Source organism: Nymphaea colorata, chromosome 3, assembly GCF_008831285.2.
Source record: "Nymphaea colorata isolate Beijing-Zhang1983 chromosome 3, ASM883128v2, whole genome shotgun sequence".
Classification (NCBI taxonomy): Eukaryota; Viridiplantae; Streptophyta; class Magnoliopsida; order Nymphaeales; family Nymphaeaceae; genus Nymphaea; species Nymphaea colorata.
This window is the reverse complement of record NC_045140.1, coordinates 19,094,270-19,118,256: the sequence shown is the minus strand read 5'-3', so window position 1 is coordinate 19,118,256 and position 23,987 is coordinate 19,094,270. Positions and strand designations below refer to the sequence as shown.

The window sequence follows — 23,987 nt, the reverse complement described above, 5'->3', positions numbered from 1 at the left end:
AAGGCTTGATATATATATATATATATATATATATATATATATCACCGTAATTGGATAGTTATTTTTTATTTTAAATCGTCAAAAATTGTCATAAAAGATGTACTCTGTCGCTTCGCTTGATGATACCATGCATTATATGTCTAAACTTTTTGATATAGAAAAAAGGCAGATCCAGTCACCGGGCAAAAAAAAAAAAAAAAAAAAAAAAAACTGGTAGATTGAACCAACACAGTTGGGTGGATTACTTTGTATCAGCGCCTTAATATTCATTTATAAGGAATTGAAATCCGTTAATAATATGGTGCAGTGACGGTTTCAAATATTTTTTGTGATAGTCTATATTGCATTTAGTAGTGAGATTCAAATGTTTGAACATATAACAACATCAGCCGGCTAATTTCGAATTTTCTTTGTCTATATATAGTGATGTTGCATTAAATGGAATAAAAATAAAAATTTGCCTATATATACATACACATGTAGCTTGTATAGTTGTCCCATTTGTTAGGAGCATTCACAAAATTCATATCACATAAAATCCAAAGCCATGGAATGTAGCTAGGGACGTAAACAGTTCGGAATATGGATCCGGCCTTCTTGAAATCGAACGGTCGGATTCTATGTAATTGGATTTGGATTCAATGCCTATTTCGTTTTAAACATAATTGGGATTTGATACTGACATATGTGATCAGGTCAGACCTTTATCGGATCCCAGACAATGAGACAGATCTCATATTTGGATTTGGTTATAAAACTGAAACTGCATATCGAAACTGAATCTGATTATTAATTGGATCCAAATTTCTTTACCAAATCTTATCTAAACGGATTCAAAACGGATGCAACTAATACAATTTTTTTTAGAAGACGACTTTAAAAAATGTCGGTTTATACCACGAACCAGGAGCTTAGGTCATATTTGATTAAAAATTTGGTTATTTTTATGAAAATGCTACCTTAATAACATATTTAAAAACAATTATAAACTAATAAATAAATATCTAAATAAATAAACGGCGAGTGAGGTGGCGTTCACAATAAAACACCACTAAAAGGCCACAATGTAGTTATTATTACTATTATTAGTAATAATATTATTATTATTATGGTCCGAAAAGGGGAAGGCGCCTAAAAGGCTAAAATCTATACTCTGGTACGAGGGGTCTGGATAAGTTTCGTCCCCGCATACATGCTGGTGCTACCATGGCAGTCGGTCCAATGACAGAAGGATTGCACCCATTTTGATCGACGCAGAGCCTCGAGGGGAGGAATAAGGAGCTCCCAGCAGGTTGCATCGCCACCACCAATCCCTTGCGGTACCAGAAAAGCAAGGTAGACACGTCTTCCCCCTAAGCGTAGATTCTTGCGACATCGTTATTTTTCATCTTCCCTCCTATGCAAAATGGCCCGCTCTTTCTGGTCCTTCCTCCCATATCGTGGAGGAAATATTTTTCCTGAGGCAGTTATTCTGATGTAAAGCTAATTCTAATGGTGAAGGACAAGGTTCATTGGAGGCAGTATTATGCTGATTGCTGCTAATTCAATTTTCGGTATTCATTATTTTTTGGAGCCCAAAAGCAGAACTTTTCAGTCTATAGCGTCTGAATGTTCTGGAAATATTGGTTGATTTACTTTAATTCTTCTGTCCGTGAAGGAATATTTTTGTTATCTGCAGCACGTTCGCCGGTTGAAGCTAATTTCAGATTTGGGTATTCAGTAATTTGAGAGCTAGGTTGTTATTTTGTGTTTTTGGCTGCTTGAAGTTGCTATAAGGAATTGGTTATTTGGGAAAGAGGGGAAAATGGTTCATTTTTCTGCTATTTCTTGTTACAGCGTGAGCAGACCAATATTCCCTTCCAGAGATGTTTCTTTGTTATGTTGGGGCAGGTCACAAACTCGTCAACTTAAGCTCAAAGCCACTATAATGTCTTTACAATGTAAGAAGGTTTCATGGGTTCGATTACAAAAACTAAAATCATTGAGTTCGCATGGAGCCTTGAATTTGTCTGCTTTTCCATCACACCATGTTGCATGCTGCTTAATAGGTTGCTCCTGCAGAAGTGCATTTCGTTGTGAAAAAATTTGTCTTGTAATTCGATCACAAGCTTCGAGTAGAGACACTCAAAACCAGCGCGGTGGTTTGAGAAAAAGATTCAGAATTAGGTTGCGTCCTAGACTGCGGTTGTTATCAAATAGATTGAAAAAGGTATCACTGGAGGAAGTTGGAATGTCGTTGAGAAGGAATTCTAGGAACTTCATCATCTCTTCCGCAATTATAGCTGTTTTTGGGCTGTGCTACTTATTTCTCAGATTGACAGCAGTTCCATCTTCCAAAGTTGTCCCCTATTCGGACTTGATTATGAATCTTCAGGCTGGTTGTGTGACCAAAGTACTATTTGAAGAGGGTTCTCGACGTATATTCTATAACACAGCACCTCTATCTCTTGAAAGCTCACAGGTATCTATGCCAAATTTGCTTCCAAGGGAAGTCACAGAGAGCGACCCTGCATCAAGCTTGCTCTCAAGTGATTTTGAGCTGAGTGACACCATTGTCTCCGACTCAAGTGGCATTGGCAGTGAAAGTGGCACTGAAGATATGTCGTTGAGTGTAGAAGAGAAACCAATAACCAACAAGAGGAGATGGAGAATATCTCCCGAGACAAGGCTTGGAACTCCAGAGTGGCAATATTCCACACGGAAAATAGATCATGATGAGAATTTCCTCCTAGGGCTAATGAGGGAAAAGGGCACAACATACAGCTCAGCTCCTCAGTCATTGTTGTTGTCCATGAGGAGCGTTTTGATTACAATAATTTCACTTTGGATTCCATTAACTCCACTGATGTGGTTACTGTATCGCCAACTTTCTGCTGCAAACAGTCCTGCAAAGAAACGCAGATCATACAATCAGACTGTCAGTTTTGATGATGTTGAGGGCGTTGATGCAGCCAAATCAGAGCTTATGGAGGTTAGTCTGCTTTTAACTTGGTTTTCCCACTGGTTCTAAGAATCAGGTGTCGTAGTGCAGGTCTTTTGCTAGTGTGTTTCCTGCCAATTTCGTGAATCATGAAATGACCATGTTGATAAAGTCTCGACCTGTAAAAGGATGTTTCATTTTTTAATAGGATGATGTCACGATGAATTAACAAGTGGTGGTTTGTTCCTTGTCAATTGACACATGCAAATTGGAGAAAATTAATATCTCACCTTCTTCATGCATAAATACACACAATAAACTGTGAAATGTATACTTATGCACAGACAAACAGGCACATGCGCAGATGCACCACACAAACATGCACACACAATGCTTTGAAACTACTGAACCCCTTGTTTGAAACTCATAAGATAGCAGAGAGGTTTTTTAAGTGTGATAAACCCCCTTCTAAACTCAATATAATGGTTGGTGACTTATCTTTCCTCTGTTCGATAAACTTCAACTACATGTGCTTCCTTTGTTCTCACCATGCAAGTTGTTGCTACCATGTATATGTTGGTATCTCAACCTCCTGAGGTTGGAAGCCACCAGACATTTTTGCCATATGGCTGGCTATGAAATGTACTCTATATTTTCTTTTAAGTACATGGCATTTCTTGTTAAACTGGCCAATGTGCACTATAGAGAACTTCAATTGAGCTACACATGGCTTTCCACAGAGTATTAAGAGGTACTTTCAGAAAATATAGCAAAGGTAAAGTCAAGTTTCTAAAATTTAATTTTATATGCTAACCTTTTTTATAATGTTGAAGACAAACCCAAAAATTGTATTCCAGTAGGGTGCATTCTCCCTCATTTTTTCCCATTAAAATTCTTGATACTACTTGCTTTCTTATTGAAATGTATTATTTTACCATATATTTCCATTTTCCCTTTGCCCTTTGTGTTAAAAATTTTCTGTTTCACGACAATTCTTTAAATGCATGCAGCGAACTCAGTCTTATCTATATCAGTGGCTGCAAAAGTGTAGGCATTGGAATGTTAACCCACATATATGCTGTTTATTTACCGATTTTATGTTATTGGTCTATCATGTGCTTAAAATTACAATAGAACCACAAGATTGATTTCTGACTGAAACTGTACCTGTTACCATTACATATCATCTTTCATGTTTATCATTTCTTATTTTGTGGAATACAGATTGTTTCATGCTTGCAAGGGTCAATTAATTATACAAAGTTGGGAGCTAAATTACCCAGAGGTGTACTGCTTGTTGGGCCTCCAGGAACTGGTAAAACACTATTAGCACGTGCAGTAGCTGGTGAAGCTGGAGTTCCATTTTTCACAGTCTCTGCTAGTGAGTTTGTGGAGTTGTTTGTTGGAAGAGGAGCAGCTCGTATTAGAGATCTTTTTAGTACTGCTAGAAAATGTGCACCATCGATAATTTTCATTGATGAGCTTGATGCAGTTGGAGGCAAGAGAGGAAGAAGTTTCAATGATGAACGAGATCAGACATTGAACCAGGCATGTTATTTCGACTGCGTCCATCATAATCCCTGTTATTCATTTTATTGCCCATTTTTTACTTCTTTTTTATTTTGTCCCCTTTGAATGCAGTTGTTAACAGAAATGGACGGATTTGAATCAGATATGAAAGTGGTTGTGATTGCAGCAACTAATCGACCAGAAGCACTGGATCCAGCCCTATGCAGGCCAGGGCGTTTCTCGCGGAAGGTATTTGTTGGCGAACCAGATGCCACTGGGCGGCAAAAGATAATTGCTGTCCATTTAAGAGGAGTGCCTCTGGAGGAGGATCCCCAAGTGATATGTAGCCTAGTTGCTTCTCTTACTCCGGGGTTTGTAGGAGCTGATCTTGCAAACATAATTAATGAGGCTTCATTGCTTGCTGCTCGTAGAGGTACGACAATGACCTAGTTAAAGGAAATCTTAGTACTAATTTTGTTGGTTTAAGTTAATATTTCTGTGGAACTTTGCATCGTCAAAATCTTTTGCATGTTAGTGCTCATAACTCGTCGAGTTTCTTCATGCTAGTACCATGTTGCTTCTGAAATTCTTTAAAACTGCTTTGTTTATTTCCTTCAATCGTGATCGTTCATAAGTTGAGATTTGAGAACTGAATTGCATTCTTGCATCATCCGGGGAAGATGACAAGTCCCTATATCAAATGAATGAGATAAGTGGCTTAAAAGGCACTGACAAGGCAATTAACGTGCTCCTGTCCTCAAAATAATCTGGAAGAAGAATAGTTAGCTCTCACTAAAAAGAGACGGGTCTGATGTTTCAGGCGTATGATAATGAAGGAAGTTTTTAATAGTAAGTGTATTAAGTCTATCTTTAAAAGGGATACAATAAAAAGGATGAGATCCTGAATTGGAAATTAACACAGCAAATGCCCACCAGAATGGCTTGTTAACTAGTTTTGCTGTCACGTTGCCTGTCAGCATGTTTTGGACCATATTTACCATGGAACGTTGGTGTCCATAAGCTACTCACTTGAGACCAAAATATTTACATGATCAGCTCTGAATTGTTAAACATGGTGGGTTAAATGATAATCACCCATACATGATCCGAAATCTGTGCAACCTTTATTTCTTTTTTTTCTTTTTCTTTTTTTCCTTTGGTCAACATGATCATAGCGCAAGGAGTATCCTTTCACAGTAGGATCTCATAGAGTCTCTCTTCTCCCCACCCTTTTTCCCCACTTTCTGAATGACAAAACCTCTAAAAGGAATCAAAAGCCGCTGCAGCATATTTCTTGTGAATCCTTTTGTATAAGCTCTCATGCTTTTAGTACAGTAATGTGGCTCGCCACACGTCCCTTATCTGTGTATGCATGTACCATAAAGCAAGGAGGGATCCTTATGAAAGATTCTTGTGGGCAGTATGTTAAATACATGCAAGTTCGTGGTTCTTTACAATCACAGGTACAACGTTTATGTAGTGTAAAGTGATTATTGAAGTACGCATGATTTCCTCTTAAGGAAAAAGGAATGCAATACATTCACAGTACAGTTAAGTTTCCAGGTTTGCTAATGTCTTCATATTTCATGATCTTCATGCATAGTTGCTGCATGAGTAATAAAGTTTCGGGCTGTGCAGGGAATGCTTCAGACAGGTTTCTCCTTTTGTTTTTCTTTGATGAAATCCATCTCGGTTTTATTATTTGACTTATGCATTTGCTGTACATACTGTCTTTACCACTGGAAAGAACTTAGTATGGTGGGATTATTTAGCTACCTGAGTACAACAACCAGGAGTATCGTTTGCAACTTTGTGTGTGCTTGTGCATGCCTGAGTGTGAGAATGCACATTAACAAGCTTTGCCACCGAGACAACCAGCAGACTAGTATTATATCCATTAATACCAATGAAATTTACAGGTGGTGATCTAGTGACACGTGAAGACATCATGGAGGCAATTGAGAGGGCCAGATTTGGAATTAATGTGAGGCCATCGACCACCAATGCCATAAGCAAAGAACTTGGAAGACTCTTTCCATGGATGCCATCGCTTGTTCGAAGAAATGTTGCAAGAGATGATGGTTCACAACAACCTCTAGGCTACCAAACATTAACTTGAAAAGATATTCTTTGTGCACCACGGGAATTTAGCCCCAGTCTTGATGCATTATATATGTGGAAATAGTCGATTTTCCTGTCTGATTGGAATTTTGCGCGACGCATGTTTTCACAATCTCCCATTTACTTAAATGTTACAAGGAAACACTTTTGTGTACAATTATACACCAGCGATGAATCCCATTGACTTAGGTGTTACAAGGAAACACTTTCGTTTACAATTATACACCAGCGATGACTGGAAGGTCCACGTCGTAACACATTTCTTCTCCTCGTGTGACATTGGGTGTTACCTTTTCTGAGTATGTCAATTTTGAAGAACTTTTGAGATTCTTTGCAATTGTTTATTGACACTATGAAAAGCATCAGATAGAGAGAGGGAGAGGGAGAGAGAGTAAGCGTTTGTGCTTCATTGGCTGTTTGGCTTTGGCTTGACCACCCAAAACCTTTCTACAAATGTCTCCGTTTCTTCTTCCTCTTATTCAGCCTTGACTTTTGAAACGGCGAAAAGAAAGAAAGAAAATGGCGGCATCTGAAATTTTTCTTTGCGCAGACATGGGCCTACGTTACGCAAAATTTGGATCCAGTTTCGAGTGTAAAAAGTCTTTGTGAACCCAAGTCTAAAATTCATGATTGTATACGGCATTCTAGACTTTGAATTCAGATAGAAATGTGCAAGTGATACGTGCAAAAAAGGAAAACCAATAAAACCAAATAGAAAGTGGTGATTCTAAAATCGTGACCTTCTAATAAAGACGTGAAATGATCGAATTAACCTTGGAATTCACCTCTGAAATCCAAGTTTACAAACGATGTGCTTAGATCGGCACTCCAGGAAAAAGTACGTTGGAAAAACAACAGTGTTCAGCTACATCCACCTCACGGAGACCTTACTATTTCTGGGTAATACCCACAATTTAAGTTTAAGAATATGAACTGAATTCTATAGTTCTTGTTGCCCCCCTTTCGATCCAAGATCTGGACCAACGTTTTCTGTTAAATCTGTGCCTGATTTGGATAAATTCATTTTCCTTGAGCTTTAGTAAATTCCTAGAGGCCATTTTTTCACAAAAAACAGCATATATTTATGCAAATTTGAGTGTGTATGTATGCCACCCCGCAATATGTGGTGCTTGAATCCCTCTGTACAGATCCCACAATATGTTGGTACAGGCCAATGCCAAGATCTCTGAGATCCAAATGGTGAAAAGGGCCTTAGGGAGAGTGCAAGCATATTGTTGTAAAACGACTGTTGCAATTGTCAGTGTCGGCATCATATCGCTTAGTAGTTTAATTTGGCCGATATGGGCCAACGCATTTTTGGCCGATGCAGATTATTTTAATTTTTTTTTAACATTTAAAAGCTAAACAAGATATGATAGGAGGCGACAGTGGCTGATGCATATCGTTCAATTCTTGGAAAAACGGTGGTTTTGTATTTGATCATACGGGCCGATACACAACAATATTGACAAGATTGTGTAAAAACAATATCATTGGTTTTATATTCATAACTTGTCATATCAATCATCAAACTCATGTCATATACGTATGACTATAAGTGTATATACCACGTAGGTAACGGTAATCTCTCTCTCTCTCTCTCTCTCTCATATATATATATATATATGTATATATATAGCTAATTTATAATTAGCACTAAGCATATAGTTTTTGCAGGTGAAGATGGGATTAGGCTAACCTCTACCTGTTTATTAAGAAGCTGAAAGGTAGAACTTGGACCGTACAAGAAGTAAGCTCCTTGGGCAGGACCTCACAGAGGAGCGAACTCATATGAAAATAAAACATTAGGAACTTGCCTCTTGGAGCTCCCAAAAGATATTATCCCATTTCTTCCATGAATCCCGGCCCTTGGTCTCTGCCTTCTAAAACTTTATTCACCCTTGTGAGGCATTAGGCTGACCATATTCAGTTATCACCATTGCAGAAGTATGGCCCATCCCGCTTGAACCAAGAAGCCTGAACGACCTTTTACAACATATCATGTCTTCCACGACCTCCTCAACCTACCATCAAACCAATGGAAGGTGCCAGCCAACCATGAAAGCCATCCGAAAAGCATGGGCGTGAATGGCCTCCGAAACCATCCGGGTCAGATCATAGGGTGAGGCAGGTACGGGGTGAGAAGAGGGAGGTTGGATTAAGTAATTGCTACCGGCGGATGCTGGCCAGGCATGGAGTTCTTCAGCCTCTGCGGGTGACTCCATACCAGGAGCAGATGAAGTTAGAGAAGGTTGAGAAAGAGACTACCTAGAGTTAGATATGAAGGCTTGCTAAATGTTATTGAGAAATTGTAGCTAACCATAATGGTTATTACATGTTTCCGAGATTAAACCTAACTTTAAATGTAAAAAACAAGTTGAAACCTAGGAACCTAGTTCCTGAAATATTCAAGCGACACATATGATAATATATGACTACAGCAGGCTTGTGCAGGTACCCAAAACATACAGGCAGCAGGTAGCATCAAGTCACGCAAGGCAGTGAGACCCAGTGACAGAATGCACTCACACCACACACACTCTAATTAAGCAATTTTCGTCCAAGATCAGTAACTTTTTTGGAAACATCATGACAATTATCAGTGCCAGCGGAAGCAACAGGACAGACAATATGTAACTGCTCTGCCAAATCAAACTCATCCCCCGACTACTCAATCAAATTGAAAATGATATTTTGATTTCAGACAGCAATCAATTACACCGGAACACGTCAGCGACCATGTACAACATATGTGAGCATTTTCAGAGACCGATGCAATTGATGCTTTTATTTCTAAACTGATCGCTCAAAAAGAGAGGCATTACAAGGGAATGTCAGCATAGCTGCTCTCACTTTCAAAAGTGAACAAAGATGTACACCCCACTTATTGCCCATAGCGCAGAATACTGAACACATCAACAACGCCAGGAGGAAAAGCAGGGTCAGTCGCACCTCTCACTGCAACCTTTGCAACAGAGGTCACATTCACTGGAGGCAGGAAAACTGGCCCCACAAGGGGAAGTTGAGTGAGTGGTTTTGCATGTTGAAGAACCTGCCATCATGAAATGGGGGATCAATTTTTGGCATGCCAAGCATTGGACAAGGTTTCAAAGAGGAAAAACAGGGTCGATATTACCATTTCCATTGGTGAACCAATAATTCCCAGAGGCAGTTTCATGCCACCGACCTGTCGAGTACCATGTATGAATCCTGGCCTGAGAATTACCCCTGTAAACAATTTCCTGAATAATAAATCATTGAAAATATATAGACCGCAATAGTTATTTAATGTAGGCAAATATTGTTCAAACAACCCAAAAACTAAAACCTACACGTCGAACCTAGGCCAGTATACACCTCGTGTAAAATCAACGAAGAAAATTAACAGGACTGGTTAACCATTCACTTGACAATCACAAGACAGCCTGCAAAATATGGAAGCGAGGAAGATGTCAAAAGAAACAAAACCAGATAATTAGTTTTAGAATACCATAATCAATGATTGTGAAGATCTGGTCTCCCTTCAGAATTATTCAAATATGTGATATAGGTGAAGGTGGAGATAAACCTTCGAACAATTTGAATCCAAGTGCCCACTAGAACAATGTTCAGAATCTTCAAATAAATAGAAATATTAAATAAACAAAACTCAATAAGCTATTTTTGCTTAGGGGACGTTTGCTTTAAGTGTTTTGTATTTTATAAAGTAGGTTTGAATAGCCCTAGAGTATGGAGAAACTTAGGAACTGAAAAGTTGTAACCACAGATCAAAAATGAGGCACCGATTTTTTTTTTATCCTCCTGTTCTGAAGCAAAATGCTTATCGTATGGCAGCCACCACCTCAGGGAGATTATTGGGTTCAGTCACCTGAGGTTCCAGTAACATACATCATTACAAATAAGTCCAGATTTAGGTACCAACTCAGATAATGCACTTGAAACATGAAATAAATATCCAACGGTGAAGCCAAGGAACTGGGTAATGAATAAATTTTCAACAGTTCATGTCAAATTCCACATAAAATAAATCCTTGAACCACCTTTCACCATAGGTGACACGGGATGAAATTTCATGACAGCCAGATTCCAGAAATCTCAGTATTTTTGCAGGCGGTGAAAATCCTGATATCACAAATATCCAGTAACATGCTTTCACACACTATGAAATTTTCATAGTTTTCTCTAGTCGTTTATTTCTCTATTTATATTGTTAAAGATACAAAAAGGGGTTTTCTGAAATTTTAGGAAGTTAGGGAGGATCTCTTTAAATGTTTTGTTATTTTTAGTGGACTTCTCTTGTAATTTTCCCTAACCCTAATCTCTTAATAGAGATTAGGGTCACGTAATGAACTTCAACTTTTTGCTGCCTCTCTCTCTCTCGCAACATGGTATCAGAGCGGGTGTGGGCGTCGACGGCAGGGTGCGCTTTCCGGTGACCTTCTCCGGCGACCATCTTCTCCGGCGACAATCTTTCCGGCGAACAGCCAAGTGAGTTCCTTTCTTTTTCGTCCTCTCTCTTGTCATCGCTACTCCTTATTCCCTCTTATCACCCAATAAGGAGACAATGAGGGAATAGGGGTTGGGCGTGCCGTGTGAAGGAGGACCTGATCACGCCTATGTGGAAGGCGTGATCAGATCCTCATATTGGTCGTATGAAGCAGACTATTGTGGATGTAGTGTGACGTGTGACGCTGTGGTTTGTGATGATCGTAAATACAATTTCGGGAAAGTCAGGCTGCGTGAGGTGTTGTGGATGCTTTGTGGAGTCTATATGCTGCTTATAAATTCAGTTTTTTGAATATGATCAGAATTTTTCTATAGATCGTGGATACAAGTTCAGTAAAGTAAGGCTGCGTGAGGAGTGAGGACTGCTGTTGATCCTTAGTACAAGTTTTTTGTTTGATTTTGTGGATTTCTTTGACACGTGGACAGGAAGTTTTATGAGAACTAGCTGCTGTTATAAGTGGCAGCAGTCTTCAGTCGTTGGGAGCAGCAGTCTTCAGTCGTTGGGAGTTCATTCTTGTTTTTTTTTGTCATCGGCTGAACCAGATCTGAAGTGACAGTAATTTTCTAGCCCTCTTTCTTTAAACGTTTGCGTCAATCTGGTCTTCTTTATTTACTATGGCTGAAAACAGTAAATCTGAAGGGTCTACTGACTACAAGATGGTTGGGAATTCATTCTCTTATGGAACCACGATGAAACTTAATGGCTCAAATTATGAAATATGGTCTAGGGTATTCATAATGTCGGTGGCTGGTCATAGGAAGAAATATATTCTTGAGGAGGATGGACCTATTGAGAAAAAAGGAATATATGCTGCGTGGGATTAAGATAATTATATTGTTATGTCTTGGATTATGAATAGTGTGGAGTCTCATATAGCCCCAACTATTGCATATTATACCAAGGCCAAGGATATGTGGTCTTTCTTGAGAAAGACATACTCGCATGCCACTAATGTAATCAAAATCCTACAACTAGAAGAGGAGTTATGTAACATTCGACAAGGGGATCAGGACCTATCCCAATATTTTGCTACTTTGACTGCTGCATATGAACGGTTAAAGGCTCTTCGTCCACCTTGCCAGCATTGTTATGCATCACACGTTGAGACTGGTATGGTGGCGAAGTTTTTATCTGGCCTATCTTCAGAATATTCTGTGGCAAAGTCTCAAATTCTAACAGGCAGTGAACTTCCAGATTTAGCAGACACATATAATAGGCTGAGTCGTTTTGCAGCCACTCTTTCTCAGACTACGCATGACACACCAGTCTCTGCACTTGTGATATCATGAGGACGGGGCCCTAGTTCTTTTGGAGGCACTAGGGACGTGGTACAGGCCGTGGTGCTGGACGTGGCAGATTTCAGTGCTCTTATTGTGGCAAAATTGGTCATCTAGAGGATCGTTGTTGGGACAAACATCCTCACCTCAGGTCTAATGTTTCATCTGGACGTGGTGGAGGTAGAATCACCACAAGCAGAGGTCCTTCTTCATCCCAAGCAACTCATTCAAAGGCAACAATATCTGTGGTTGAGTCTTCTACTGATCCTTCTATATCTATGTTATATTCCCTTAACCTAAGTAAGGATGAATATGATCGTGTTCTTGCTCAGAGGTCTGCCTCTACATCTACCTCTACATCTACCAATGCCGCTGTTGTAGATTCAGCATTCTCTGTTGGTGCTCCTACTGCTGATCCAGGTATGACATGGATGATAGACTCGGGCGCTTCTAGACATTGTTGTAATCAACCACAAAATTTTTCATCATTTGTCAGATTTTCTACACCACAGCATGTTAAGCTGGCTGATGGCAAGTTGTCCCCTGTTTTGGGTAGCGGTGATATTTACCTTCCACGTTTAGGCATTATTACAATTTGATATCTGTGAAACAGCTAGCTATCGACTTACAATGTAAAGTCATTTTTGAATCTGACTTTTGTTCTTTTCAGGACTTACCAACTGGGAAGATGATTGGTGGCGGCCATGAGCGTGAGGGCCTTTATTTTTTGTCAATCCCAGTTGATGTTGCTGCATCTTCAGTCCCTTCCAAGCCTTCTCCCTTCCAATGGCATCTCAGACTGGGTCATCCTTCAGTACCAAAACTTCGTCGCATGTTTCCAGATATTCCTGCATCAGAGTCCTTCTTATGTGATGCCTGCCAGTTGGGCAAGCATACACGGAGCAGCTTTCCTTCAAGTCAGAGTCCGTCGAGTCAGAGTCCTTTTGATCTCATTCATGTGGATGTATGGGGTCCTAGTCGGGTTCCTTTTCGATCATGTTTTCGATATTATCTTGTTCTAGTTGATGATTTTACTAGAGTCAGTTGGGTTTTCTTGTTAAGGGAAAGATCTGAAGTCATATGTATTCTTCAAAAATTTATCAAGGAAATAAAAACTCAGTTTGAACTCATTGTCAAAAATATTCGCACTGATAATGCTCTTGAATTCAAGTCTTGCATTCTACTTCAGTTTTATGCCGACCATGGAATTCGACCTCAATATACTTGTCCACATACGTCCCAACAGAATGGTGTAGCCGAACGCAAACATCGGCAACTCCTAAACGTAGCTCGTACCCTCATGTTACATTCTCACATGCCTGCCTATTTTTGGGGTGATGTTATTCTTACTGCGTGTTACCTCATTAATAGATTACCCTCTTCCTCCATTCAAGACCGTATTCCAATTCAAATTTTATATCCAGGGCGTTCATTATTTCATTTACCTCCCAAAGTTTTTGGATGCACTTGCTTTGCACATATCCTAGGCCCGAACAAAAGCAAACTTGCTGCCCAAGCCATCAAATGTATTTTTATTGGCTATTCAGCCAATCAAAAGGGATACAAATGCTTTGATCTCTTGACCAAGAAAGACATTATCAGTGCGGATGTTACCTTCTTTGAGTCTCGTCCTTATTTCCCTCCGTCAAGTCCCTCTTCATCTGAGATGCATGCACCTATACCTCTTCCTATTCCACCAGTGTCACTCGAGTCATTTCCATCATCGCAACCTAGGTCACATGAACGTTTTCTTGAGCCTCCTTTGGTTTACACTCGTCGTCTAGGTCCCTCTCTCAACCGTCCACCAGCATCGTCTCAAGAGGTAAGCTCTACTGATAAGACTGACTCAGGTTTAAGTGATGACTATTCTGCAGCAGATCTCCCTATTGCTATTCGCAAGGGCAAGCGACAGTGTACCTTACATCCTATATCTAATTTTGTCTCTACTGCTCATCTGAGTACACGCTTAGTACAGTTTGATCAAGCTCTATCTAGTCATGTTATCCCGTCCTCGCACCATCACGCCCTGTTAGATACACGTTGGCGACAAGCTATGCAGGAGGAAATGGATGCTCTTCTTTCTCGAGAGACTTGGGATTTGGTAGACCCCCCAACACGCTGTGATGTGGTTGGCTCACGATGGGTATTCACCATCAAGTATCATTCTGATGGGTCAGTTGAAAGGTTCAAGGCCCGTCTTGTCGCAAAAGGGTATACTCACACTTATGGTGTTGACTTCTTTGAGACCTTTTCGCCTATGGCCCGGTTGGGCACTATTCGCTTGATTATCTCTCTTGCTGTCCAACGAGAGTGGTCTCTTTTTCAATTGGATGTAAAAAATGCCTTTCTGTATGGAGACCTTTCTGAAATCGTTTATATGCAGCAACCACCTGGTTTTGAGCGACAAGGGGAGTGTTCCAAGGTATGCAAGTTAAAGAAGGCTATTTATGGACTCAAACAGAGTCCCCGTGCATGGTTCCAAAAGCTTACTGAAGTGTTATCTAAGTGTGGATTTCGCTCCCAGCTTGATCACTCATTGTTTATCAAGCGAGGCTCAGCAGGACTTGTGATATTGATTGTCTACGTGGATGATATTGTTCTTACAGGGGAAAATGATCAAGAGATAGCTCAAACAAATGAGTTTTTACAGCAACACTTTGTTACGAAAGACCTTGGACAACTTCGTTATTTTCTTGGTATTGAGGTGGCTCGTAGTAATAAAGGAGTTGTAGTGTCTCAAAGGAAATATGTTCTTGATCTTCTGCAGGAAACGGGACTATTGGGGGCTAAACCTGCCACACTTCCCATGAATCCTCGCATTCATATACATGATGATGACTCAGAGCCGTTTGACTCTAGATCTTACAGATCTCTGATAGGAAAACTGTTATATTTGACTGTCACTCGTCCCGACATTAGCTTTGCTGTAAATAAGTTGAGCCAATTCATGGAAAAACCCCGAAAAGTTCACTGGGATGCAGCTCTAATGATTGTAAGATACTTGAAATCAGCCCCGGGAAAGGGGCTATGGTTCAAGAAAGGAGAATGTGTTGACATCGAGGCGTATAGTGATGCTGATTATGCTGGATCTGTAGATGACAGGAAGTCTACTACCGGTTTTTGTGTCTTTGTGGGCAGTAATCTTATTTCCTGGAGGAGCAAGAAGCAGAATGTTGTGGCTCGTTCTAGTGCTGAGTCGGAATATAGGGCTATGGCTCAAATTGCGGCTGAAATGTCGTGGGTTAGATCACTACTTGTAGAGTTGGGTGTCTCAGTGAATCTCCCAATGAAGATGTATTGTGACAACAAGGAAGCTACATATATCGCTAACAATCCTGTCTTCCATGAGAGGACTAAACACATTGAAGTGGATTGCCACTATATTTGGGATTTAGTTCAAGAAGGAATTGTTAGCACTATTCACGTCTCCTCAGAAGATCAGGTAGCAGATATTCTCACTAAAGCTCTTCCCATAGGCGGTTTCCTGAGATGTTGTAACAAGCTGAGCATGATTGATATATATGCTCCAGCTTGAGGGGGAGTGTTAAAGATACAAAAAGGGGTTTTCTGAAATATTAGGAAGTTAGGGAGGATCTCTTTAAATGTTTTGTTATTTTTAGTAGACTTCTCTTGTAATTTTCCCTAACCCTAATCTCTTAATAGAGATTAGGGTCACGTAATGAACTTCAACTTTTTGCTGCCTCTCTCTCTCTCTCGCAACATATATATTCACAGGCTGTTAAAATCCTGATACTTCTCCACTCTTTTCCATTGTGGGAAACCAAAATTCTTATTGCTATATTCCCTTGTGAAGACAACTCCAAGAACAAGATTATACCTTCAAATTACCATGTCTACAAGAAGAAATGATGTTCCATAATGAGCAGATTTGCTCATGGACCATACATTCTTGAATTCTTGCTCAAGAGGATCAGCTGTGCACAATGTCTTCGATGATCACTATAAAGAGATGAAGTTGAACAGGTAGAGTAGATGGCAAAGATCAACTTTAGAGGCATAAGGCCCCTATGGGCAAACCTGATAGAAACTTAAGAGTCTTAGACAACTGCAAGGACCCAAACCTCAACTAGGAATTCCCACTTCTCAGTTTGCATTCTCTCATATACACAGAGTCAAACATGTTAGGGCATGTTTTGTTCCTCATGATTCAAACAGATGTGGTTCGTCAATCTCAATGGCTCAAGATGGGTGCTTTAATTTGAGTAAAAAGGTTCCTGATGCTATTTTGAATCACACTTCCTCATTTCCTCCTGCATTGTTCATACGTGAGGATGGTGGAAATGAGGGCATCTATCATGATTGGGAGGTCAACTTTCATTTCAAGCTAACTCAAAAGCAGCCGAGAAGTCTGAACACATTTCCATTTGTCATTTTTTGAGAATACATTTTTGCAGCACAGAACATCTGATATTGGGATTTTGTCCAATACATAGACACCAAACTGCAAACACTAACTGCAATTTTACAGCATCAAAGAAAAAGGCCACGCACACCAGTATCCCCCAATCAACCTTGTAACTCGTAAGTTGTAAGGCATCAAAAAATTCAAAGTCAAAAGGCAAAAGGATATTTCAGGAGCATATTTATGCATGCATTGGCAGAATAAATGGCCTTAAGCAAGTTATGCGTGCCTAAAACCTGCAAAAGGTAGTGTCTTAGAAGCTCACCTCCATATGGAAATTTTGCAAGTAGTTCTGCTTCAGCTGCTTTCTGCAAACAATAGAGTTCTAGTTGATATAAGCAGATCCAACAAAGCATAGCTGGCAAAACCAGCAAATCGACATGGGCATTGCCTGAGCTGACTCAAATCGTCAAGGCCAAGGGACTGGGTCAAGAGACAAAAATATTTGACTCAAATGCAACTAAACCCTAGAAGACTCAGTTCTGGATCAGCAAAATCAGTTGAACCGGATCAAGATTGGCTAATTGTAGACTATTTCCTTCAGTATTCTAACTATTACTCCATAGCACTAAAAAATAAACAAAAGTTGTTTCTTAGAAATAAACTAATCAAGTGCATGTTTTTTATAGTTATTATTCATTCTGTAGTTGCATTCATGGTCCATAACTGTTAGACTGACCTTTACTAGGTTTCATGCTTTCAGCACATAAAATAAGGAACAGTAAATTGATAGAAGAATGGAAAGTACAGGAAACCTACAGAGAAATAGTGGCTCTAAGTTCATTATCACAATGAAAGAAAATGACTAATCTAACAGCTTTAAAGTTTAAGCACCATACAGCACCTTTCCTTCGTAATATCCTCGCAGCAAATATTTCGCCAAACCAAAATCAGCAGCTGAGATGTAGACAAATCTTTTTACACCTAAAGAAGGAGAAAACCTTTTAGAAGCACAAGACTAGTGCCCTAAGAAGATGCTTTCTTGGGAAGACCAAACAGAAGAACTTTAACACAGCAAGAAACACAATACGGAGCCACCTAGACTACAGCTCTGAGGAAGATTCAATCCCATCACCTTGTTCCTTAGATTGTTTGACCACACTACAACTCACTTTTCTTGCCTAGATAGTAGTATCAGACAAATATTGTATACTGTATACAAAGATTATGCGAACCCTATTTTATACTCCATTCAAAATGATCTGCTCCTAGTACAAATTTCCACTGAAATCAATGCCAATATCTTGTGGATGAATCTATTTGTATGCTAAAAAAAGGAGCGGGGGGGGGGGGGGGGGGGGGGGGCGGTGAGGGACGGGGGTGGTCCAGCAACAGATGAGAACTGAAAGAGGGGCACCGGGAGTGGGAAACCACTGACAAATATTGTAACAGTATGAATACTTACTGTACTCAGCTATATCCATGTTTGCTTGATCATCTAACAGAAGATTTCAAAGCAAGTGAAAGCTTAAAAAAAAATAGAAAATTATTTGCTGAAAAAAGTACCACGGACTTTTCAAAATCAACTGATGAAACAAGAGAGATCCAATCAAAGTCTTCATACCACCCAAACCAAATTCTAGGTACTCTCACGAAGCTAAAAATAAACAGTTAGGTGAATATTAGCAATTGATTGGTTGATTAATAAGACCTCGTTTCCCCAACAACTTTCCATAATAACTTTTCCATGATAGTCAAATGCTCTTATGCAAGTGCATTTATGTGCATGGTTTTAGAAAACTTTTCTTCAGATGATGGAGATGCTAATAACTTATAGTAATAAAACGGATAAAATGTCATGAGAAACTTCTGGTGCTATATTTGCAGTATGAAGGTTTAGAAGTAGTTGATAATGATCAGAAATCATAACTTATGCATAATGGTTTAGACACAGCTGATGCTCATGACAGCAAGATTGATCCGACAAACCAAGAGAACAAACAGCCCCCCTCTATTATTCCCCAAGCCGTGCACTTAAACTTCAAAATATGATTGCTGAGCAAGCATAAAATTTGCGTATTTTTATATCAACAAATGAGATTTCCAGGTATTGTCATGTATACATATCTCATGAAAGAGACAAGTTCTCACAAAAAGCCAAACAGAAGAAAAGGGAAAATGGAAGAGGAGTAACATTGCAAAGAATAAGTAAAGCTTACCATTTTCTGATGCAGCTCTAATAGCATTAATATTTGCAGTTCCATTGATTTTATACATATGAGAGTTTGAGCCAAAGCCTCCAACACAAGATACCTAAAAATGGTCAAAATAACATATACTGTCTCTCTTGAATAATGAAGGTGACATCATTGCCAAAAAGCACGTTATTGAAGCTTAAGCTTCCAGGAACACAATAATAAAAAAAGAACACTTGCAACTTGATGAAATACACTCAGCACCTCTTTGAATTTTACTTAATCCCTAACTTTTATATGAGATGATCAAGAAACTCCAAAGACACAAGTCAGCAGGTCTCATCTTCCATATATCAAATAACTTCCTACCTATGACTTATTTGTGCAATTTACAAATTTATGACTGGTTAACAGTACAGCCTGCATAACTAGTTTGCCATCAAACAAATCTTAGCTGCAGGGATGCCGAAGGAAGTCCAATCTATTTTTTATCTCAGTTAATCATGCATACGCTGTTTAACCATTAACCAGGTCTTCCTAGAAACTGGATCAGGTTCTCATCTTGCATACATAACAACTTTCTATCCACAGCTTGTGCGTACACTTTATAAATGGTTAACTAACTAATAATAAGATACAGTGGTACACCACTCATTTTGCCATTAAATAGTCTCAGCTGTACGATGTCATGAAGGACCAATCTCTTTTTTTCATTCACAAATGCTTTCTTACCTAAGTTGATCATAAATACCCTGTTTATTTAGCAATCGTGCCTTCCTAGAAACTGGCAATAAGATTCTGTAATTATATAAACCTTTCTCAATAGTCCATTTTCACCAGAAAGAACCATCAAATATGGTATAAACAAATAGTGAGAAATTTTGAAAACTTACTTCCAAAAAGTGAACATTCAGTAAAAATTTCTTCAACCAAGGAAAGGAAGCAATGTTATCTTAAGTGACATCATGATTAAATGACATTTCAAATGAAGAATGATAAGTGCGGATCACGTACCACAGCAGTAACTCCATCAAAGGCATCCTTAAGTGAGTCGGGTACAAGCAGGTCTCCTGATGAAAGGATATCATTATACTTGGTCCATAGTTGAAAGTTTGAAACATAGAGGATATGTAATAATTACAAACCTTGGAACCATGTCATATTGTCTGCCCAAGCACCACGTACAGATGTCTTTCCAGACCTAAAGATAAAAAGTAAAAGACAAATCAGGCAGATAGAAAGATGCTTTTACACTGCAGTTGCCATTAACCAAATGCAATCCAACCACTATATAGCGACTTTGTGTAAGATAATCCAAAACCTGGATTATGCTGCAATAGAACATGGAATTTCTAGCATAATAGGTGATATTGCTAAAGCATATCCTAGCTCATGCAAAACATTATGGAAAAGGGCCAAGGAGAGAGATTCATAGAACAAATATTGACCAATCATTAGAATCTAAATCCTAAACATCATCAAGATCTCCATATTCTATTATATTGTGTACTTTTAAAACTCAAAATGCAAGTTTAGAAACATTGAACTGCACCAATGGCCCCAGTAACCATATATGTGGACAGACATATCATTGGTGCATCCTTGGACCCGGCATTGGCTGGATATTGGCATCATTAGGAAAAAGAGAATATCCTAAATTGACCAGATAGTATTGAACTGCCAATTAGGGCATCACTTAAAAGGGCAATGGAATAGGTCTCCAATCTTTTATTTGCCCACTGAATACCTCTAGGAAAGGACTTCAATAAACTGTTGTCCTAGTTAGGCATACTTCAAACTTCAAAGTTTATCCTCCTAGATACTATGATTATGTGATCTATTAATAGCCTTGTGAATAATCCCTTTTACTTGCACAATTTTTCATATATTAGTGTTTCATTGATTTCTATATATATATATATATATATATATAGAGAGAGAGAGAGAGAGACATATATGTATATATGTGTGTGTGTGTGTGTGTGTCTGCGTGCGTGTGTGTGTGTATGGGGGTGTGTGTATATTTATTTAGATAATTGTGTATGTATTGGAAAGATTGCCAGAAGAAGAATACAGAAAAATAACAAAATATCCTAGGGGAAATTTTATAACGAAATATATTTGAAAATATCATTCATATAGGTTCTGATTTTCCACTAAGAGATATGCCACAGAGTCACAGACGAATCTAAACCAGAACAAAAGAAGGGAGGTCTAGCTGAAGTACCCTTAATGACACCATGGCCTGGCAATCTAGCATAAATTGTTCTCCGGAACTAACAATAGTTAAGGACTTAGTGGTTTCAATGTGTGCAACTCTGAGAGTCTATGCACCTACATGTGTGTGTGCTATAATACATACAAATATACAATAGTGAATAGACAACATATATGGCGTACACACTTGAATTTGTATTATTATTTTGTCAATAGATAAACAAATAGGGTAAAAAAAATATGATCATCGCTCCTAGATAACTAGTGACTTAAAGAGTTCTTGAGTAAATGCTCAGGATATAAAAATCCATTGCCAAATCTATTGCTGAAAATTCATCAGGAGGATTACAGGATCACAGATGACTACCTGTTGAGACTACATACAGACAAGCCCCTTCCTAGAGCTTCCTTGCAGACATGTGAACCAACAAATCCACTTCCACCCAACACAAGTAACTGAAACAGCTAACCAGCCAGACGTTAGAAGAAGTAAAAGGTGCAGCAAGAGTAGATTCATGCAGAAAAACAACAAACTTCATCATCAGAAATGAGCAAATAAGCTCTTTAAGGTTGAGGAGACAGAGCACCTTTTCTGTTGCAGGCGGTGGCATATTTATAGTTTCTGCTTCCTGAACTTTGACCGACTCTTGTACATTGTCAGGACCTGCTGATAGTAATCTACTGGTTCTATATGAACTTCTCAAATTGCTGCACGTATGAATGAGAAAATGATGGAAAACACACAAGCACATACAAACTAAACAATAGAAAATATAACAAAAGAATTACCTAGGCTTTCGGAAGCAGCATAAGTTAAAGAGCACGAAGAATCAAGCGCAGACTAATCGTACATAGAAGTAATAAAGATGGCTACTATATTAATTTATACAGCATTTACAATACTTCATGACTTCAAACAGACAAGAGAAACGTCACGAAGTTGTGCCCTTATCATAAAGTTAAAGAAACTTTTGTATCAAAAAATGTAGACACAGACTAAATGTCATTCAGGATCTCATCAATTGAAAACTTTCGACCGAATGGTTGTAATGCAAGGAAATTTGTCTAAGGTTCTCAATACTGAGTTCAACTCAAATGGGCCAAATCTTAAATCGGAAAAATTATAGCAGAAGGAAAAGTAATATCGAAAAGGGGCAAGAACGAACTTCCAATAACAGACATCTAATGGGAAATAGAACATTCTTTTATTTGGTATACATTTAAACTCAGAATTTACATGGGACGTGAGAAAGAACTAGCTTAAGGTAGTAAGCACATAGATAATGCAATACTCCTACTGCGAGGAATAACCGTTCACATTCTCTACCGAGATAATAAGAATGATAAGAAAGGAAAAAAGTGCATGACATCTCGATCCATATTTAGCAAGTACCGATCCACGTGTAATAACCACACAGCGTACAAACTACAAAGAATACGTAGTACGCCCTTGCACGTCCATCAAACATACTCCCAAGAAGAAGAAAAAATCGGTCAAACAGAAAGAGAGTCCAATTCATACCACCAAGAAAGCAGCATAATCCATCATTTTACCGTAAATTTCCAATCTGGGTGATAGGCTATAAGTAAACTCGCTCTTAAGAGTTCAGATTAGATGACAACCCATAACGGAATCAGAATGACCCATCTCACGGTTCATAATAATTCACATAGAACCACCATAACATGACTGCTTAAATATGAAAAGCCCATAGAGAGAGAAAAACACACACGAGCGGAGAGAACGAGAAATCTTCCCACCTCAGTTTTGAGACCGCTGTTGATTGTGAACGTAGATAACGCGAGATGACCATCTTGAACCAATTTCCCGTTCGCTACCGCAAAACTTTTTTCTTTCCCTCTCAGGGAGAGGGAATGGGAGAGCAGAATCGAAGAGGAGCAACCGAGGGAGGAATGGGGCAGTGGCTTCGGGAAGCCTCGGGCGACGTAGAAGCTCTTGCAGAGAAGTTGGTTTTATGATCTTACACCCGTCATTTTTTTCCTACAAGGGCACGACGAGGGCGGTTCCTCTTCCTTTTTTCCCTTGTTCTTAATTCAAATTCCGTCTAATAAATCATACTTTAATAAAACAACCATCTTAACAGGAATTTTTGCACTGAACTTGTTAAAAAAAAGCCACATGTTTAAACATAATTACAGTCAAACTCAGATAAAATATCTTCTAAGAAGAAGCATAATTTGAGTTACTATAATAAGTTGAAACTAGCACTCCACTTTTGTTTTTAAAGAAAAAAACCACTGCACATAGTAGAAAATATTAAAATATCAAAAAAATTTGATCCCATAAAAGAAAAAAGTACATGCAGCATGATATAGTTATGTTTATTATAGCTCTAATAATAATATCTGCAATTTTTGTGAAAGGATAGCATTTTCGAACTAATGAGTCGCAAAAAAATAATGTTCTTTTATTATATATTAACAACGAATATGTCAACGTCCAATGAAGTAGAATTGTTTTGTGAAATTATTGCTGCAGATGACTATGTCGTTCGACAAATGATGATGGACACAAACGTAAATTTTGCACCCGAAACCACTCTTGTTCTTTGAGATCAATGCATGGCAATGAGAGGGACAAGTCATCCAAATTTTTCCACTTTGAGATCTTGTGAACAAATTTTGTCGCTAGAGGTGTTTCGTGTGAACGTACGATGCACACCGACCCCCAACCCACGGGGCAGCAGAAAGGGAAGGTCGGGCTCGGGTAAAGATCCAGATCTTTGTATTACCTTTACCGGGTTCAGATCCAACTAAGTCCGGAATCTCTGTAACCTGTTCTTATCAATGTAAACAGGGTGCGCTTGGAAGCAAAGGCGTCATTTTATCTTAATCAGTGCCTTTATGTTGGTTAAAG

At 38.9% G+C, this 23,987-nt stretch overlaps 2 protein-coding genes across 5 annotated transcripts; one reads left to right on the top strand and one right to left on the bottom strand.

Annotated features, from left to right (window-relative positions):
- The first annotated feature begins 1,150 nt into the window (after positions 1-1,150).
- LOC116250764 (probable inactive ATP-dependent zinc metalloprotease FTSHI 3, chloroplastic) lies at positions 1,151-6,753 on the top strand. Of its 4 annotated transcripts, none has more exons than XM_031624684.2 (5): positions 1,151-1,335; positions 1,837-2,971; positions 4,145-4,468; positions 4,562-4,862; positions 6,349-6,753. In XM_031624684.2, exons 2-5 carry the CDS (start codon positions 1,928-1,930, stop codon positions 6,546-6,548), a joined length of 1,869 nt encoding a protein of 622 aa, XP_031480544.1. In that variant the 5' UTR covers positions 1,151-1,335; positions 1,837-1,927; the 3' UTR covers positions 6,549-6,753. The 4 variants fall into 4 exon arrangements, with proteins under 4 accessions (XP_031480544.1, XP_031480542.1, XP_031480541.1 ...); XM_031624682.2 differs by having other exon boundaries at positions 1,679-2,971; XM_031624681.2 differs by having other exon boundaries at positions 1,501-2,971.
- Positions 6,754-9,230: 2,477 nt separating this feature from the next.
- LOC116251168 (uncharacterized protein At1g32220, chloroplastic) lies at positions 9,231-23,125 on the bottom strand. The gene is made up of 10 exons (XM_031625275.2): positions 22,871-23,125; positions 21,697-21,817; positions 21,477-21,565; positions 20,038-20,093; positions 19,907-19,962; positions 18,917-19,010; positions 17,602-17,681; positions 17,023-17,065; positions 9,687-9,778; positions 9,231-9,602 (listed from the first exon to the last, which is right to left on the bottom strand). Exons 1-10 carry the CDS (start codon positions 22,921-22,923, stop codon positions 9,435-9,437), a joined length of 852 nt encoding a protein of 283 aa, XP_031481135.1. The 5' UTR covers positions 22,924-23,125; the 3' UTR covers positions 9,231-9,434.
- Positions 23,126-23,987: the final 862 nt, after the last annotated feature.